The sequence below is a fragment of the Dermacentor silvarum genome, chromosome 4 (assembly GCF_013339745.2).
Source record: "Dermacentor silvarum isolate Dsil-2018 chromosome 4, BIME_Dsil_1.4, whole genome shotgun sequence".
Taxonomy (NCBI): Eukaryota; Metazoa; Arthropoda; class Arachnida; order Ixodida; family Ixodidae; genus Dermacentor; species Dermacentor silvarum.
Genome location: NC_051157.2, coordinates 28330365 through 28349743, shown reverse-complemented (window position 1 = coordinate 28349743; position 19379 = coordinate 28330365). Strand labels below are relative to the sequence as shown.

The following is a 19379-nucleotide window of genomic DNA, read 5'->3' as shown; positions in this document are numbered from 1 at the left end:
TTTGAAAAACAAGGCTTCCCTGTTCTTGTGAAAGCGTTGCAAGTGCCGGACTACGTGACAAGCGCTCAAGGAGTGAGAGTGTCTGCCAAGGAAGCCCTGTGCATGTGCTTGCGTCGCCTGGCCTATCCGAACCGCCTGTGTGACTTACAAGACTTCTTCGGTCGCCACTACAGCGTCATTTAAATTGTGTCGAACAAAATGATCTTCCACATTTCAGATGTCTTAGGAACTTTTAAACAGTAAGAGAGACTTGGAGCTACTCACATTTCAAGCTGACACGAACAGACGACATACAACTATTCCAATACGGTTTTTTTTTTTTTTTTTTTTTTTTTTTGCTCACCGTCTGCCACCTGTAGCAGACGACGCGCGCTGCGGAACCGTCGTCTGCTACAGGTGGCAGACGGTGAGCGTCATGACGCGAAGAAGCGGTGAACTGCGCTCCAGACGGGCCGGTCGGCGCACCTACCATCTGCTACAGGTGGCAGACGGTGAGCAAATTTTTTTTTTTTTTTACATTCTGCAGAATCGAGGCTGCCTACTTACTTTCGAAGACGTGCTCGGTCGCTCTTCGCGAAACGCGCTAGCAGAAGCTTGTATCTCTCACGCAGGGTTCTCCCGCTTAACACCTTTTTCGTCGTAAGTTCCATGTTTTTCGCAATCTCTTGCCATTTAATGGATTTCGAAGCGGGTTTCAAGCATTCACTACACGGAGAAGAGCTAAATCGTCTTTCTCGGTGAAGCGCAAGCGTGTCACACCTGTTGCTGGTACAGCCTCCATTTCGTAGACTGTTTTCCAAAAAGAAACTCGCTCTACCATGGCACCGCCAGCGACTTAGAGTTTTGTCAAACCCGTCCAAGACCAGACAATACATTAGCATCCATCCTGGTGTTGGTATGCGGCAACCTATGAGGACGCGTCGCGATTAGGCCTATGGCCGCTGGAATCGCCGAACGATCTAAGAAATTGGGCGTGTTATGCGCTCAAAACTAACGTTTCAGGTGAGTTTAGAGAAAGCGAAAGCTCATTTGTACAGTTACTGGTGATCTACGCGAGTGAGAGCGCAACCATCACGAGAATTCATGCTGAAGCGGGAGCCAGTGGTGCCGCCATGTTTGACAACGTTATTTTTTAGCGTCCGTAAACATTACGAACGTTAAACTCGCCAAATAACGTACGTTAAAATAGCGCACGTAAACCGCAGAAACCGAATAACGTTCAGAGCATGCGCAGTGATGATGACGCTATTTTTTGCGTTCGTAATGCGTTCACGTTTGCTTGCAAACGCTAAACTAAAACTGTCTATTAATAAGCATTATGTAATACTCAATCTCAACGCTTCACAACCACCATAATGCGCGTTATGTCGAGCCCGCCGGGGTGGCTCAGTCAGCTAAGGCGTTGCGCTGCTGAGCACGAGGTAGCGGGATCGAATCCCGGCCGCGGCGGCCGCATTTCGGTGGAGGCGAAATGCAAAAACGCCCGTGTGCTTGCGTTGTAGTGCACGTTAAAGAACCCCAGGTGGTCAAAATTAATCCGGAGCCCTCCACTACGGCGTGCCTCATAATCAGAACTGGTTTTGGCACGTAAAACCCCCGAAAGAAGAAGAAGAAGAAGCGCGTTATGTCGATCCGCTTACTTCCAGCAGCGTCACACAAGTGAATGGGACTGCAATATGCACCCGTGACGTTACATGAATGATCTTTATAGCTGCACCAACGTCTCCATACTATTAAAATAATCTCAGTCGCGCTCACAGTAACGCCGCAATATGACTTTATATATGATCCTTCTGCGGGTTCAGTGGCCTCGGAATGTTTCCGACAGATACTGTCTCGGTTATACGGTTGGCAGTCAGCGTGTTTTTTCTAACGGATCCATACGCCACAACTCACAGAAGTGCTAGCAAATAGCCGAAATAATGTGCGACGCAGTCTGTATGACCTTGAGGCCCGTGATACCCAACAGCGATAACAAAGCTATGAGGAAACGCTGACGCCTGGTGGCACGTCTCCTCCATCACGACTACCAACGTCGATGACCATGAGCAACCGTCGTGCATATGGAAGCTGCACTACGCTGCACACGCTAGCACAACGCGAAAGACGAAGCACGTAACTGACACACTAATACAACGCGCAAGACAAAGCACGTAACTGAATCGTCACCGAGTCAAATCAGCGCGTACAGCGCGTCGTAATTGCAGCCTCCGCGATCAACTTCAGAAACATTTTCAGAGCTAATTGCGGAGGCCACGCTCCGCTGTGCTGAGTACGGTGAACGCCACCTGTGGCGTTGGTAGTGGTTCTTGATGCCAGCGTCCCTTCGAATGCTGGCATCGAGGCGTCGTAGTGCTGAGACCACCGAAGCGTTCACTGTCGGTGCGCGTTAGTGTCATAATGCAGTACTTCTCTTTTCTGCTCGTAGGCGGCGGCACCGCCCCGAGCAAGAGCGCGGGTACACGGAGGAGTGTTAGATATATAGGGCGCGTCTGTGTAGCTCTCTGCAAATGCGTTTGTGGCGCAATGGGTTAAACGCTCGGCGATCTATCGTCGCGGACCGAGAGGTCGTGGGTTCGATTTCCAAATTTTGCATGTTTGTGGAACTTTTTCTTCTGGTTTCTTTCTTTGTATTATGTTCGTGTATGTTCGTGTGACGTATTTCCGTGACGGAAATACGTCAGTGAAGTCTTGGTGGACCCCGGCATAAAACACTTTCGTGTTAAAATAAAACATAAAGTTGTCGCAGCTCCTCCTCACATGCAGTCAAGAGATTGTCTTATCGGTGATGTCAGGACGTTCGGAGAAAATACCAATGGCATCTTCGAAGCGTCGCAATATTCGCGTGCTTGAATGACGATTTGTGGTCATCGTATCTTGTTTGCCTTACTCGTAGGCAAATGGAACCTCTTCACATGCAGTCAAGAGATTGTCTTATCGGTGATGTCAGGACGTTCGGAGAAAATAACAATGGCATCTTCGAAGCGTCGCAATATTCGCGTGCTTGAATGACGATTTGTGGTCATCGTATCTTGTTTGCCTTACTCGCAGGCAAGTGGAACCAAACCAAACGCCAGCCCTTGCCTTGTACGCCTCAGGGAGACCTCAGAAGACACCATGTTGGTGACGGCCGCCTTTCTGGCTATATTATCAACGGCTACAATTTTCCTGCTCAGGTAAGTTGATCTACCTCAGCAACAAACGTCATATTGTCCTCTTGCCTTTGTGTCCTATACTATACGTTTTATTTAAGTTCCAACAGAAGTTTTAAGAAGTTTTATCGCATAGAGGCAGTCACGCGCTTAGGAGTGTTCAGATTGATCATATGACCGATCGCAATGTCGACGGCGTTAAAAAAAAGAGAAAAAAAAAAACAATTATCTCTTTCCTAGGTGTCTTAGCGGCTATGGTGCCAAATCCCGGCCGGAGCGGCCGCATTTCGATGGAGGCGAAATGCAAAAATGCCCGCGTCCCGTGCATTGAGGGCAGGTTAAAGATCCCCTGGTGGTGAAAATTACACCGGAGTTCCCCACTACGGTGCGCCTCATAATCAAATCGTGGTTTTGGCACGTAAAACCCCAGAATGCATTCATTCTTTTCTAAATGGCTCATTCTCAGAAACAAGATTGAATTATCGAAATGAAAGGAATTAAATAATGAAGTCATGAATACATGCCATAAATTATACGAATTGCACGGCCTTTAGTAAAGCCGTCCCACAGGTCTGCTAAAAATGGATTGCCATTCAAGTTCATTCAATTCCATTCAATTGTCTTTGTTTACCAGAAAATATCCTGGCTGGACTCCTGGGCTAAAAGCTGCAAGGAAATAGCATGACAGGGCCCAGGAGACCATGCATACATAACGAAATGTGACATGTAAATAGCTTACAGAGGTTTAAAAACGCATCATACACAAAATAAACTAGTTATTTAGACAGTACATAGAATATCATTATAAATTAATTAAGAACATGTACTCTTACTTGTATACCCCCCCCTCCCCCCCAAAAAAACAACAAAAAACAACGCATTTGGGTCACAATGCAAAACAAACATTAATTTAAGAAACCAACCAACCAAAATTCTAGAACAATATGTAACACACTAATTTTACTGACAGAAAGAAATATCAACACCACTAATACAAGAACTAAGTGCAATAACATGAAATAACACCAGTAATACCGATAGGAAGTAACAAGAATAGAATAACAATACACAGAGCATCAGATCCCAGAGTAACCTATTTTGCAACACACAGTCCTTTGCGAATGAAGACCACATTTTAATAGATAATTGAATTATTAAACAAATGAGTAGCTCAGAAATATTGCACGTAATATATATGCCATAGGTTTGTCTAAATGTGTATGTTTCTTAGAACGTTTCTTAAGAACGTTTCTTAAATGAATTATTTATGTGAAAATTGCAACTTACATGTGATGAAAATGTTACAACAGGGGTCTTGTGTTCATCGACACAATGCCGATTTTATGTTCTGCGCACATAATGCCTCGTTTAATGTTGAGTGTCTTGTTTCTAGTTCTGAAAATGATAACCTTTGTTTTCCCAGGATTCATCTTAAGTTTGATTTGACAGTGACCATGATTTGATGTTACTTAATAATCGATTTTACCTTTCTGCCAAGTCATGTGAATCTTCGCGAGACAGCAAAACTGTGGAATCATCAGCACGTATAATAAACTTGCACTGTTTGGTCGGTGTTTACAAGTCATTTATATAGGCGTTAACAAGAAGGGGACCTATATACGCTTCTCTGCGGGACACCTCTACTAATCGGCAATGAAGATGAGCGATAGTTTCCCAGACAAACGCATTGTGATCTATTTGTTAAATATTATTTAACTAATGCCAGAGGAGTGCCCCAAACACCACACATTTCTAACTTATGCAATAGAATATTATGGTCGAGGGAATCAAAGGCTTTAGCGAAATGCATGAACAAATCTAATGTACAGAGCTTCTTTTCAATGTTAATTCTAAAATGACTTCTTTGAGCCTTAACAAAGCTAACTCCGTAAACCTTCCTTTCCGGAAACAGAACTGGGCGTCACTGATGAAGTCCGATTTCTTGAAAAAATGTGATAACCGGGAATGCTAGATTTTCGCAAAACCTTTAGCAAATACAGGTATAATCAATATTGGGCGATAGTTTCCCAGCATGTTTTGTCGCTATTTTTATTCAGAACGGACACGCATTCAAGTGAAAAACAAAGTTCTGCAATTGAGTCTGGGGAGGAACATCATGTGGTAGAGCGATGTTATGATAGTTCATTTTGACTATTTTACTTTGGTGGCTGTGCAACGCTGAAAGTTTCTGTTAGTAAATTTTTCAAGGTTATCTTCATGAGCGATCTATATAGCATTGGACTCGTCAGAATACTGCGCGAATATTTTCCCATTTCCAATACTTCGCATGCTTTCGCTTCACCTCCATGCCAAGCAAGCGCTTCAGAATAGGGCAGAGCTGCTGATTTATGTAGATTTGCGCAACGCTTGAAAGTACGATATCATTGTTACGGATGCGCATTTTCTTTGATTTCTGTAGCATCAGGTCTCGCTCTATCCTAGACTTAAACTCAACTACAATACTGCTTCGACCAGGATTGCAGGTGGGAACGTGATGAAATGCTTCTATGTCAGATTCTTGAAGGGACACTTTAATGGTCTCTCCGATCTTTGAGAGGACCCTCATAACGTTCTCATTTTCGTCTTTTCGGATTTCGGAATTGCACTCGGCGTACTCTGTCCCCACCGTGGATCGCTTTCAAGATAGGGCCCGCGCGGCTGCGCCATAAGCAGCCGCCGTTTGAGTAGAACGCCCCCTCCCCCCCCCCCTCCCCCCGGCGCATTTCGTGCGACGGAATACGGCGCTCTTCCTCCCTGCTTTCCTCCTGTGCGCGCGCGAGATCGAGCCACCATCGTCGGCTCACCCTCGCACGCTTTTACTCGCGCATACCGTATATACAGCGCACTGCGACGATATTATCGCCATTGGACTTAGGCTGGCGTGTCCATATAATTGATATTGCAATAATAAAGAAAGTGGGTTTTCCACCGCGGTGATTTAATGGTCATGGAGGCGGTGCAGGCTTCACCAGTGGCCCGGCAGCCGCCATTCCAGTGGGGACAAAACACAAAAAAACATTCTCGTTCTTAGTTTCAGGTGCAAGTAAATTTCCCCGAAGAGGTCACAATTTGGATCACTTTACTAGGGCGTTTCTCATTGCGGAGGTGTTGCTTTGCGGCGTTAAAGCCAACAAGTAATTAATTCAGGTACTGCGGAGCCGGAATGTTCCCTCTGTAAATTGCGTGTTCGGTTTTCATTCAGATGGCGGCGGCGTCACTTTTCCTACTTCGAGAAGCTCGGCATACCGGGCCCGAAGCCAAACATCATTTGGGGGAACATACGAGAATACCAGTCAATGGTAAGTCCTGCAAAATTCGTTATGAACGTCTTGCATGTCCTGCTTGCAAATGAATGGCGCTGTGCAGATCGTGCGCTTTCCGCTACATGCAAACAACATGATTCTTCAAATTTCGGAGGAACTTTCCAGGGATGACCGGGAGTTTGCAGGAGTATAATAGATGCAGCATTTTTCAGATTTATTGTCTTAATGTATTTATGATGTACCGGAGGAGATAAGGAGGGGGGGGGGGGGCGTTCTTCTTAAACTCGCGTAGAGATCTTGAAGCGTATTCCGTTGTCGGGGGCTGACAAGCACTGTTGGCAGTTTCTGAGTTAGGAGAATCAACGATCAATGAAGTCTGGCGCCATATTTCTCTTTTCTTGCAGCCTCACTATAAGGTCCTGGAGAAATGGTTCCGACAGTATGGCGATGTGTTCGGGTACTGTGCACCTTATTGAAACTGCTTTACAATTATCTTGCTATATAATAGTTATTGATTACGACAAAAAATGCATCTAATGGTGCGATCACACTGTTCTTACCCAAGTCAACAGCACGAACTGGAGAATAACTGATCGTTTGAAAGCAACCTAGTCGCAGACGGGACTCTTTTATTCTACAGCACTATAAAGAGTTTCAACAAAGCGTTTACACTCCGATTCGCCCAGACAGATGCATTTGCCCAAAAGCGCTTAGAGGGAACGATAGTGCTCGCGCACCCATCACTGCTCATGCTAGCAGTGGAACGTTAGAAGGCTCCCCTCGCACCGTTATCAAGCTGATTGGGCGGAGCTTGAGGGCGCGTCCGCTTGGCTTAGGGAACCAACATGCCAAAACAGTGCTTGCATGTAGGCTCCCTAGCTTGGCTTCTTAAGTAGCTAAGCAACCGAGTGTCGCTTAGCTACCTAGACAAACTGATGTTTTTCCCGCAGCTACGTTTTAGGGCGAATAATTATTTTTAATCTTCAAGGAAAGTCAGCAAGCATCGCCATTTTGCAGCAGACGATATCTGAGACGCAAGGTTGGTATTATTCGACGAATTCATTGCCGTCGATTGTTCTTATTAGCACCTATTTTGCGGTCTTCCCAAATTGGTCCAAATGATTAAGTTGGCAGGGGGTCAGGCATATAAAGTTGCGCTTTAATAACATTGAAAGAAACCAACATTAGTTAAAGGCAGACATCTGGAAGAGGATCGTAGTGTCTTTCCAACCGCTGGCCGCTAAAAGCCTCGTCAAGCGAATACTGACGCGGCACAAGCAGTGCGAAATAATATTTAGAAAGTGTTACGCCCCGAACAAAAGGTAACACGAGGCAGTTACTAAAAAGGAAGCAACTGCTCGACGCTTTAGGCTGCCTAAATATTGCGTAACCGCGTTTTAACTTTTCTCTCCACAAACTCCTAGGTACTACAACGGTGACGTGCCATTTGTGGCGCTGAAAGACCCTGACTTCGCCGAGTACATCTGCGTCCGAAACTTCAAGAATTTCGTGAACCGTGGTGTGAGTTGCGAGAGTACTACTTCTATAATAATTTAGTGGCTTGTCGGAGAGAAACTTTTCTTCACTAAATGCTTAAAGAAACGCTCAAAATATTATCCGCCATTTCTTCTACGCGAGAACGAGAGGCAGCTCATATGTGCATTAATCTTTTGATGCGTAGAAGTAGAAGAAGGCGATGGGAAGAGGAACTACGAAAACACCTTTCCAATACTACTACAACTACTACTACTACTACTACTAAAGATAATAATAATAATACAAGAACAAACATAATAATAATAATAATAATAATAATAATAATAATAATAATAATAATAATAATAATAATAATAATAATAATAATAATAATAATAATAATAATAATAATAATAATAATAATGTTTTATTCTTCGGAGCTAAGATTTCATGTGGTAACAATACGTTAGAACGATATTCTAATGGTTACCCGAGTTCGCCATGGAGTTGAACAATGAATTTTTGTTTCCTCAAACGAAAACCAGCACTTCAACTTCCGAACTGCTCACGCACTCTCGATGGTTAATCTTGTATTTTTTAACATCGACACCTATGTGTCATTGCGCGGTAATCATAGAAGGAATCTGTCTTCCGAATCATTTATCCCCTGCATTCGCCTGCACTAGAATACCCCACCCGCTTTCATAGTCTCCATTGAAGATGCTACAATGTTAAAGTCTGCAATTTGTAATCACTTATTACTAAACAACTCGCTACTTATACATGTGTAATTTTTGTGCCTACCACTTCTTTCTTTAACGCCTGAACGGTGCTGGAAGAAAAGTGACCTAAGATGAAATTATATTTACATTCTGGATGGTGGTGGTGGTGGTGGTGAAAAGCCTTTATTACGGTAATGAGAGGTGTGAGCCCCATAGTGGGGCTCTACATACATTCAGTGGCCGCATGCGTAAGAACTAATTTTCACCGATTGCATTCCTTTGTCATCGTTTCCGTGTAGTATGAGCATGATTTTTTTCGTCGGACCAGCGATGAAGGCCAACAGAGTATATGAATAGAAAATTGAAAGAATCGTCACAAAATACGGCGCCACGTAAACACGAGCATTCAACGTTGCTGTAGAGCCAGCGAAATAACTTCGTTTCACTATAGTGTAAGAACAGAGCTACCACGCCATTTTCCTCCAAAAGTATGAACAGTGAGGTTGAAAATATATTCCACATTGACAAGAAATGAAGACCCTTGTGAAGAAAAGATAAAACATTGTAAAACAGCGGGCTATTTGCGGGAACCATAATGTTGCAAAAAGCACGTCCGAAAACTTAATAGATCACACTGACACCATTCCTGTCACTTGTCAGGTGGCATTGGACTGCGAAAATAATCAGGCATGCCGTGGTGGTGGACAACTCTAATTTGTTTATTGATAGTTACTGAGTTTTGAGTTGCTGATTAAAAGGTCTGTCACATGACTACCTTTTTATAACAGAGCGCCAGACTTCTTAAAAGAGTTAGACCTGAAGGAAGTTGTGACACACTTCACATGGCCGCTAACGAGCTTTTAACATAAGCCAACAAAGGCTTGCGTTACGCTCTGTTTAGTTTTTAGGAAAAAAGTTTCTGCTCTGGTTACGTCTGCAACTATTTTAGTCATTGTTGTGGCTAGTTTATACAAAACAAAATATAGAAACTCACGCCGAAAGTTCGCAACTTCTGCAAAAAGTAAAGTGTACTCGCTCAGCATAGTGACGCTGGCAACCTTGCGCTTATCGTTTCTATTGCGCGCCACGTTGTGCAGCCTTTGATTTTCGCTGTTCTTGCTGTTTTCTTGACGTCGCCAAAAATGTAGCAAGAGAATACAAACAACCTTTACATTTCTTTAGTTACATCTTAGTAACTCTGGGAACAAATGCACTCCTATCAGTCATCGAAATGAGATTGCCGAACTCTGTTCTCCGTGAGCTCCAATAATCACCCTTAGCGGAAGGGCGACTGTATGAGATTGACCGCATATTCCTCAAGGTAACAAAGAACGAGTTAAATAGGAGTTTATAGTGGACAGAGTGACAGGGTTATAATGTGCCTCCGAGTGCTAGCCCCCTTTTAGTTCAGTTATACTGTGACACTGCGGAATAGGCTGTGTTGTCAGGCTCGATCCCCGGATCAGGGAGAATGTGTCTAAAGATCAAAAACTAAGCAATTTTTTTTTTTAGTTTCGGCTAGTTGGTATGCTACCATGGTTACAGGCAGCGCGACATTGGCAGGGACTCCGGTTGCTCCTTGTTACGGCGAATTTCGCGCTGCCTATAATCAGATTTTCTAAAGAATAGCATGCACGGGGTTATTTCATAGCTTGTGCTTCTATACGCATACACGCCAATATCCCGCTCGTTCACCTACTACGTGTTGAGAGAGCCCGTGATTTGCTCCGCTACTGTTCGAGAGAGAGTTTAATGGCTGCATTAGATGGGGTGTTTCAATTGCACGAAGATGATAAGATAATAAATAATTGCCAAATAATAAAGAAATAACAACTAGGAATAACCAAATAAGTCAAGCACAGTGGTGGCAGAAGGTCAAAGTATAACAGCGTAAGTAGAACAGCGGTGCATTCAGGGGATGACAACCTCAACGTGCTTGTCGAGTTCCCGGGGGCATGCTGTCTGTTGGCGCACTGCGGGTCAATGTCGAAATAATGAGCGTACTGGTTATCGGGATTGGTCCAACAAGAAACTTGCGTCGATGTGCGAGACAAGAGCTGTGTAGGGCAGACAGTGGGATCTGTGTAGGTGATTGCGCCGAGTGGGCCTCCCTGGCAATGGAGCTCTTGCAGCAATCGTCATAAGAAATAATTTTCAGGCTTCTGGCACAAATATGTGCACAGGAACCGTGGCTTTCTTATGTGTGACACCTTTCTCACGCAGATCAATATGCCCACGGACTCGAAGCATCCAATCTTGGGCCGATCCATAATGCACGAAAGAGCACCTCGCTGGAAAAGCCTCCGAAGTTCCTTGGCCTACGGTTTCTCCACAGCGAAGCTCAAGCTGGTAAGAGCCCTTTTTTCTCAAGGCTGAAATTGTAGCGAGATTTTCAACGCGAAACATCATAGGATTCGATTCGTCGTACGATGAGCCGGATAGTATGGTTGAATTCCAACCTACTGAGTAGTGCGAGGCAGCTCCACTATGTTATGCGTAATGAAACAATTAATCATGATATGAAAACCTGAACATATATTATCAGTTCACAGACCGCCGAATAGAACAGCGTATGATATTCAACACCTTATCTAATTTCCTAAATTTAGACTACAGCATTCTGGTATGCGCGGCCGGATGCTCCGGCTTTTGTGACCGACGAATTTAATGCCACTGAGAGACACATTGTTATGCCTATAAAAACGCTAAATTACGACATAAAACCTGTATGCACATATAACTTCGGCTTGTAGGTGTGCCTAAAGCTCACAAAGCACGTTATAGAATACCGCACGATGATAACTGAATTGGGGGCGAAATGCGAAAACACCCGTGTACTTAGATTTAGGTGCACGTTAAAGAACCCCAGGTGGTCCAAATTTCCGGAGTCCCTCACTACGGCGTGCCTCATAATCAGATCATGGTTTTGGCACGTAAAACCCCATAATTAAAAAAAATAAATGAATTATTTGATTTTTGGGCTACCTCGTTCTTGGCGCACTAGGTATGTGCCCATTCCTGGCCAATCCTGCAGACTGGGTGCGTTCCACTGTCAGAAAATAGTTATTGAATGCCTGAGTGTACTTAGATTAACGTCGCATACACCTCTCACTACGACACTTCCCTTGACAAGCATTGTGCTTGTCACACTTGCACACATCGCACACACAATCCCTCGCCTTAGACAAACATGTTCGCCCGTCTGGTGACGCTTTGCAGAAGCTAAAAAGATGCTGGATAGGCAGCTGCCTGCGAAATGCTTCGCATAACATCGATTCCCAGAGTGCATGTGATCTGCTATATATCTTAAGATGTATTACGACTTGCATGGTTTTCTTATACACTATGACAAAATCAATGGCTTATTCAGTCCAACGTACGTACAGTCAGCGACAAAATATTACGGCCCGCGGAGTCTGAGAAAAAAACGTGAATTTTAAAGCAGCTTGTGAACGTAGCCAGAAAAGCACTACAACACTATCTTGCCCGCAGTTACAGATACCTGCGTTTTCTCGCTTCAGGTTATAAAAAAAAATACTTTCGGCATCCTGGACTAGGGACGCCGCCCCCCTCGGACGATTTTACCGTCTGCTCATTTCTGTAAATAAAGTTTATTCCTCCTCCTCCTCCGCTTACCGCTGATCTGTTCTTGCCCAAATTTCACAGCAAGATCGCATTTTGTGCTCTGGATTGTTAATATAACACTTGGCAGTGTTGTTTGCGTGGTTTTAAAGAAACATACGCTAAGTTGGCTTTCGTCAGCGATTCTCGCAGCGATTGACGCCGCAAACATGGCGGCTATAACGTTACCTGGTCTCTTCCACCATCTGCAGTAAGGCCTTCAAGACTGGTTACTATCTAATAATAGATGGGGGGGGGGGGGGGGCGATGTAAGCACCAAGATGGTCGCAGAAGAAGGCAAATTCGCAGTGTTTTCTTGACATGCCAGGCAAGTAAAACAGTGCCGTGCATTATGCTCAACGGTCCAAAAACAAGTTACAATCTGCTGCGAAATTTCACCAATAGCAGCGCAGCGGTAAACGCACGACATATATCATTGTGAAAACAATCACACGGGCACACGAGGTGCCTTCGCCGTTGGCGCCGCCGCCGCCGCTGTGATGTACCTCTAACGACGGCGCGTACGCCGCTCGCGCGTGGAGGGTTCGAGGGCCTTCAGAGACGCGTAGTGCGCTTTGGATGCCAAAACGACGAAGCGAAGGAGAACAACCATCAACGCTTCGCTCAATTGGCTTGGTGGCGCAGCCAGGCCAGCGCTCCACCGTACGCTACTGGCGTGAGCATTGTGTGCACGCGTACTCTAAGGTCACCAGCATTCCTGCCGAGCTGCTGTGTGCATGCTCTGGCACCTATTGCGTTTCTGTCTTCACTATGACATAAAACGCCGAGCTCCCTCTGCGGGCAACTTTAAACCGACAGGAATGGAGACCGTTCTCTTAGTCAAAAAATTAGCAGTGGCTTAGCTCGGCTATGCCAGAATATACGTAGCGTGAGCTAAGTCGGCCACATCGTTCAGAACCGGTATATAGACTTGGTGGCATGGTTCAGAACCGGTAGACCAACAAGCTGTTAAGGGCTCGCTCTTCGATGACAATAGAAAAAAAAAAACTCATTGACCGTATGCTGTATGTGCAAGTGAAAGCGCGCGAGGGCGAGGGACGAGCGCTTTCACAGGGAGCGAACCCACGGCGGAGAGCAAACGCAACTTCCTATTGGAAGGGGAGCGGTGCGCGAGGTGGGCATCGAGGCACCCTACACTGTGCCTGTGCGTGCCCGCTCTCCCCCTGCGGCGCATGCGCGCAGCCCTGCCGGCCTCTGCCGCCTGTGCTATGGTGGTTACCTGTGCCGCCGACTCTCTCTGGGCTCTCGCCCGCCTCTCCCTTAACAGTGTCGACAACGGCGTTTAGCCGTTGGTCACATAGCCAGCGTTTTGACAGCGGTTGTGTGCGGTCACACAAACAACGCGCACAACTGTTGACGGCGGAGGCGTTTTGCCCGCGTTCGCACGGAATGCGCGCAGCGTTGCTGACATGTTTATGAAGAACGTGAATTTATGAAGTTTATGAAGAACGTGAAAATGAATTTATTTTCGCTGCGGCACACCCTATGGCAGTCTGCCGTAGCGACCATAAGGCCGTTGTTCCTGTGGTCAATAAATAAATGAAAACCACCGGATCATATACATTTTTCATTCTTTAATACTTCAATAAGCAATTACACCATCACATCTTAATAATCATAACTGGAAATACATAATTCCCACCATAGTACAGCTTCGCTGGTCTTCCATCTCCACCCCAGTGGAAGGGCTGACCGATTTTTTAATATTTTTTTTTTGTTTTTAACGGCGTGAAGGGGCAAAAACAGGTCTCTGTACTATAGAGCAGGCTGGAAATCAGAATACCAGGCTGCGAGCAGCGGCAGCAAAAAAAAGTGCGCTTTTTGTGAGATCCAGCAGTCGGCAAACTTTTGACCCCTACGGAACGTAAAATATTTCCTATGGCTAGCCAACAAATCATTCGTTACACACCTCACCGAAAGCATGCGCTGCGGTAAGCTTGTCTTCTTTTTAAAGCTAGAGAAATGCGAATAAATGCTCTATGATGTTCAGAATTCTGAGAAGCGGTCATTAAAAGATATTACCGCCTCTTTTTTCTTAGATTCTTTTTTTTAGCACGAACATACAGCAAGAAAGTGCGCTGCAACATATGGAAATGAAAGTACTGTTATACTGCACTTGGTTGAAGCTTATTCCAAATTTCGAGGATGGTTAAAATACCCATAAATCTGTTCTCATGGTCGATTTATTTGTGTGTGATCCCAAGGCATCACCATAGGGCAATGAGAGGTGTTGTTAGGGGAGGGGGCTTGGATTATTTTTGACCTCATGCAATTTTTAATGAGCCCGAGCGTTTTTTGACTTCTCCCACAGCGAAATGCAGCTGCCGCGGCGGGGAGTCAAACCCGCGACCTCGTGGCCAACACCACGACGCCATAGGCAGTGAGCTACCACGGCTAGTAACTTAGTTTTTTTACGGGTTACGAAGTTATAACGTAGGCACAAGAAAAGGTCACAGACGTAGTCATCTTTTTTCTTTCCGTGCCATTGTCGGCGAGCGAAAGCGTCTCGCTAATACGCAGCTGTTTACTTCTGCAATGCCCCACAGCTGATGCCCAGTATTAAGGAAAAGGCCGACATGTTTTTGAAGTTATTGGACGAGCACGCCGACTCGGGAAAAGAAGTAAACATGATGGCAAAATACGAGGAGCTCTCGATGGAGTACGTCACCCGAAGTCTGTTCGGCCTTGAGGAGCGCTTCTTCGGAAAGCCCGATCACCCTCTCATAACCGTCGCCAAGGCAACATTCAGGGGACTTATGACGGGAACCCTGCACGTGATCGCACGTAAGTGCACTTCTTTCTGCTTGTTTCGCCAAGTTCCTGCGATTGTCACAGTACAAAATATTTGACTGTAACGAATGCACCGCGCGGAAGATACTATAGGGGAATGAAAATAATGTGGAGGGTCGTGTACAGACCACACTGTCCGCACGCAGAAGCGCTTGTGTATATGTTGGGAACGTGGGTGAAACAAGCTACTCCTTTTAGTGTGATAGCAATTATGTGGACACTCCAAGCGCATCTCTGCCGTTGCCGTTGCCGTTGCCGTGATGTTGGGTATAAAGTTCAAACAGGATAACATCGTCGCCGCGTGCCGTACGCTGCATGTGCGAGTGAAAGCTTGGGAGGGTCAGCCTACGACCGCGGCTCAATCTCGCGCGTGCGAGGGAAAAAGGTGGCGCGGAAGCACGCCGTCGTCTTTCACGCGCGGGGCATGGCGGGTGATGAGGGAGTGCGGGGGTGATCAACACCGGCGGCTGTTGCATACGGCGCGGCCACGGGGGCGTCGTATCTTTGTATCTTGACAGTGATATGCTACTTGGACAAGTGCGCGCACGCGCGGGCCTCATCTTCAAAGCAATCTGCGATGTGGACAAAGTACGCCCCGTGCCGGTAGCTTCGTATGCGCTGTGCGTTCGATGTTTTGTTCGCGTTGAAGCGAGAGACAGCACGAAGGTCAATACGCTCGCCGCTGCTGCCGCGCTTACTGACTGCAGCGTTTTTACAGCGAGTTTCCGCGGTCATCGAGCGAGATGTGTGCATGCTTACTTGTGCGCGCTAGACACCGTACTTGTTAATTTAGTTAGTCAGCGAATGTTTGCAAGTTTATACGGCCGATGAAACTAATAAATATACTTACTTCGTATAATAATCGATGCTTCGCCTTTCGGGTGAAAGTGCAACATTTTTTTTTTGCTTAGGAAAACAATATATATTAAAGGTTGGCCGGCTCAAGCAACCAAACAAGCAAGCCATAAAGTTACCGGGCGCCCTCTAAACTTCGTCCTCGCCAGTGCTTAGGCTACCTGTGTCATCGCCTGCACTGGGGCGTAACTACAAAACAAACAAACAAACCAACAAACAAACAAACAAACAAGCAAACATATCAAAGTAAAAACCTAAACAGTGCTAACACATTGTTCACGTAAAGTTCAAGTTAGCACACCGGATGTGATAATATTAACTCTCCGTCAACTCTTCACTGTTTTCTGTTTTGCTGTTGCTGTTTGCTGTTTTGCTTGCTGTTGACTTTTGCTGTTTGAAGCGACTATACTCGGAGCATTCTTACGTACAAACTGCCTCGTGAACTCGCACATTTGCTAGGTGGTTATAGATTACGCGACCTTGGTTTCGTAACGCTGACGCAATTTCAGTCTCCGTTGCCCCAAATGATCAGTTGAACTACGAGGTACTTACGTGTTTATCCGTAGCTTTAGCTGGCGTCAAATATTACACGAGTTCTGGCAGAAAATAGTTTAGCCTGTATTTCATAAAACAGCGGAGTGTTTTTCTTCCTGGGCAATAGAAAATTATTCTCAGATGTTCAAAGTTAAGGGATATCCCATAACTTAACTGTCTTTTTATTGTGCTAGCAATTATCTGGACAGTCCAGGAGGAATGGTGCCGTCGCCGTGAGGTTCTGTATAGAGTCCAATGGTGATAAAGCGTGCGAGGCAGAGCCGGCGATCGCCGCGCAATCTCACGCACGCAAGGGAGGGAAGCGGGAAGGAAGCGGGAAGGAAGCGCGCTGTCTTCCGTCGTGCGCAGCGCTCCGGGGGAGGAGGGGGCAGGAAGGGGGTGAGGGGCGTTCTACTCCGGGCGGCCCCGGCGGCCGCGCACGAAAGTGCGACATTTTTTCAAAGTTTGCAGAGCTTATCAGAGGGGCACGAGGCTCAAAATATTCGATTCATTTAGCTCCTCATTCTAACGTTTACCATACTGTAATGTTATTGCAGTGAATTTTTCATGTAACCACACATTATCCCATAGGTTTTTAATGATAAATGTATCTGTCTCTGCCCCATGTTCATTCGGTCTTAAAGGTACTTGCTCGTTGTCACCAGAACACTGCTGAATACACCTGTGTTATGTCTGTCTTAGTGTAATAATATAACACACAATATAAATAAGAACACTTGCACACATCAGTTTGACATCTTGAAACTTAACAGCGCACGTTACCGTAGATAACTCTAGTGCCCACCCTACCTTTTTGAGGTGCCTTGGAATTATGTAAAGTATATACTAGACGAACGAACAACAGGCAACTGCAACTCCAGTTGTCATGTGGCACCAAGTTTAACATGATACCTAATGTTAAAATCTATAATGCCGCTGTAAATTTCCATGACAGTTATGTTACTCTGGGGTGGTGGCGTGGAGCAGAGGTAGAACATCCGACTTCTAATCTGAATGCCGTAGGTTCGAATACTCCTCCATTCCACTACATTTTCATTCACGGAGTGGCGCCTCACACGGGCAAAAAAAAAAAAAAAAAAAGACATCGCCGAGAGCTAGTGCGGCTATACTATCTCCAGGTGCAACCAAACTAGGAAGGTCCACTAAGCGTCAACAAGGTCACTCCCTCACCTGAACAGGAATTGGCCTCCCTGGTGCAGTATTCGGCCACTACCTCCCTCATGACTCATACAATTAACCCATGGCCCTCAGTCCCCAGCAGCTGCGCAGCACCTGACCAAGGCGGCGGTCAGACCTGCGACGCGGCAGAGGGTGCTAAGAATCTCTGGGTCCGGATGGGCCGCCACTAGAAACTGAACATGGCAAGGTTCAACTGGCACACCAGGGCTATTTGAGGAATCATCAGGCATTGCCTGGGATATTATTGGCCTTAGTGTGGTTAGAAGAACCGGGGAGGCTTATACAGTGCTGACTAATGGCCACGTCCTCTGCTACAGAGGTCTTCCAGATGAGAGAGAATTCGGGGTAGGATTTCTAGTCCATAAGGACAAAGCGGGCAACATTGATGAACTCTACAGCATTAATGAGAGGGTATCAGTCGTCGTAATAAAGCTGAATAAGAGGTATAAAATGAAGGTAGTACAAGCCTACGCCACAACCTCGAGTCACGATGATGAAGAAATAGAACAGTTTTATGAAGATGTTGACTTAGCAATGAGAAAGGTGCAAGCTCAGTATACTGTAGTCATGGGCGACTTCAATGCAAAAGTGGAGCAAAAGCAGGCTGGTGAGCAAGGAATTGGCAACTACGACATCGATCCTAGGAACACTAGAGGATATATGTTGGTAGAATTCGCGGAAAGGAATAGGATTCGAATAATGAATACCTTCTTCAGGAAGCGCAGCAACAGAAAGTGGCCCTGGAAAAGCCCTAATGAAGAAACAAGGAATGAAATAGATTTCATACTCGCTGCCGATCCCAACATAGCACAGGATGTAGAAGTGTTAGGTAGGGTAAAGTGCAGTGACCATAAGTTAGTGAGGTCTAGGATTTCTCTTAATTTCAAGAGAGAAAGAATGAAATTTGTCAAGAAGAAACAGGCCAACCTAGACGCAGTAAGGGTAAAAGCAGACCAATTCAGGCTGGTGCTCGCAAACAAATAAGCAGCTTTAGGACAGGAAGATGAAGACAACATAAAGGGAATGAATGAAACCGTAATTAGGCTCATCTCAGAAGCAGCAATTCAAGTGGGAGGCAACCAATAGGTAAGCTCTCCCAATTAACAATGGACCTATTAAAGAAACGACAAGACATGCATGAATGTGTCAAACTCTAGAGATCAGATAGAATTTGCTGAACTGTGAAAACTGATCAAGAAGAAAGTAAGAGATATTCGAAATTATACCGTGGAAAAGATTGAGGAAGCAGTAAAATATGGACGCTTCATGAAATCAGTGAGAAGAAAACTTGGCATAGGAAAAGGAATGATATTTGCACTGAACGATAAGCAGGGTTCTGATGTCATAGTAAAAGCAGCGGAAGATTTCTATACTGACCTGTAGAGATCCCAGAGCAGCCAAGCTAATTTTATTCGAAGTAGTGATGAACAGGATACAGAGGCTCCTTCTATAACTAGCGATGAAGTTAGAAGGGCTTTTCAAGACATGGCCAGGGAAAGACCCGCTGGAGAAGATGGAATATACAATCCATTTAATAAAAGATGGTGGAGATATCATGCCTTAAAAGCTTGCGGCTCTTTATACGCAATGCCTCACGACTTCAAGTGTACCAAAGAGCTGGAAGTATACGAAGATTATACTAATCTATAAGAAGAGAGACGTTAAAGATATAAAGAATTATAGGCCCATTAGGTTGCTTTCAGTACTGTGTAAAATATTCTACAAGCTAATTTCCAATAGAATCA

General features: G+C 45.3%; 1 protein-coding gene across 1 annotated transcript in view; it reads left to right on the top strand.

Moving 5' to 3' along the window:
- Positions 1 to 537: 537 nt before the first annotated feature.
- Positions 538 to 19379, top strand: part of LOC119449675 (cytochrome P450 3A14-like) — a 41266-nt gene continuing 22424 nt past the window's right edge. Inside the window, exons 1-7 of the mRNA XM_037712897.2 lie at positions 538 to 639; positions 3052 to 3176; positions 6355 to 6451; positions 6820 to 6872; positions 7840 to 7936; positions 10837 to 10962; positions 14802 to 15039. Of these exons, the coding sequence (XP_037568825.1) occupies positions 3118 to 3176; positions 6355 to 6451; positions 6820 to 6872; positions 7840 to 7936; positions 10837 to 10962; positions 14802 to 15039 (670 nt within the window). The 5' untranslated portion in view covers positions 538 to 639; positions 3052 to 3117. The remainder of the gene's footprint in view (positions 640 to 3051; positions 3177 to 6354; positions 6452 to 6819; positions 6873 to 7839; positions 7937 to 10836; positions 10963 to 14801; positions 15040 to 19379) is intronic.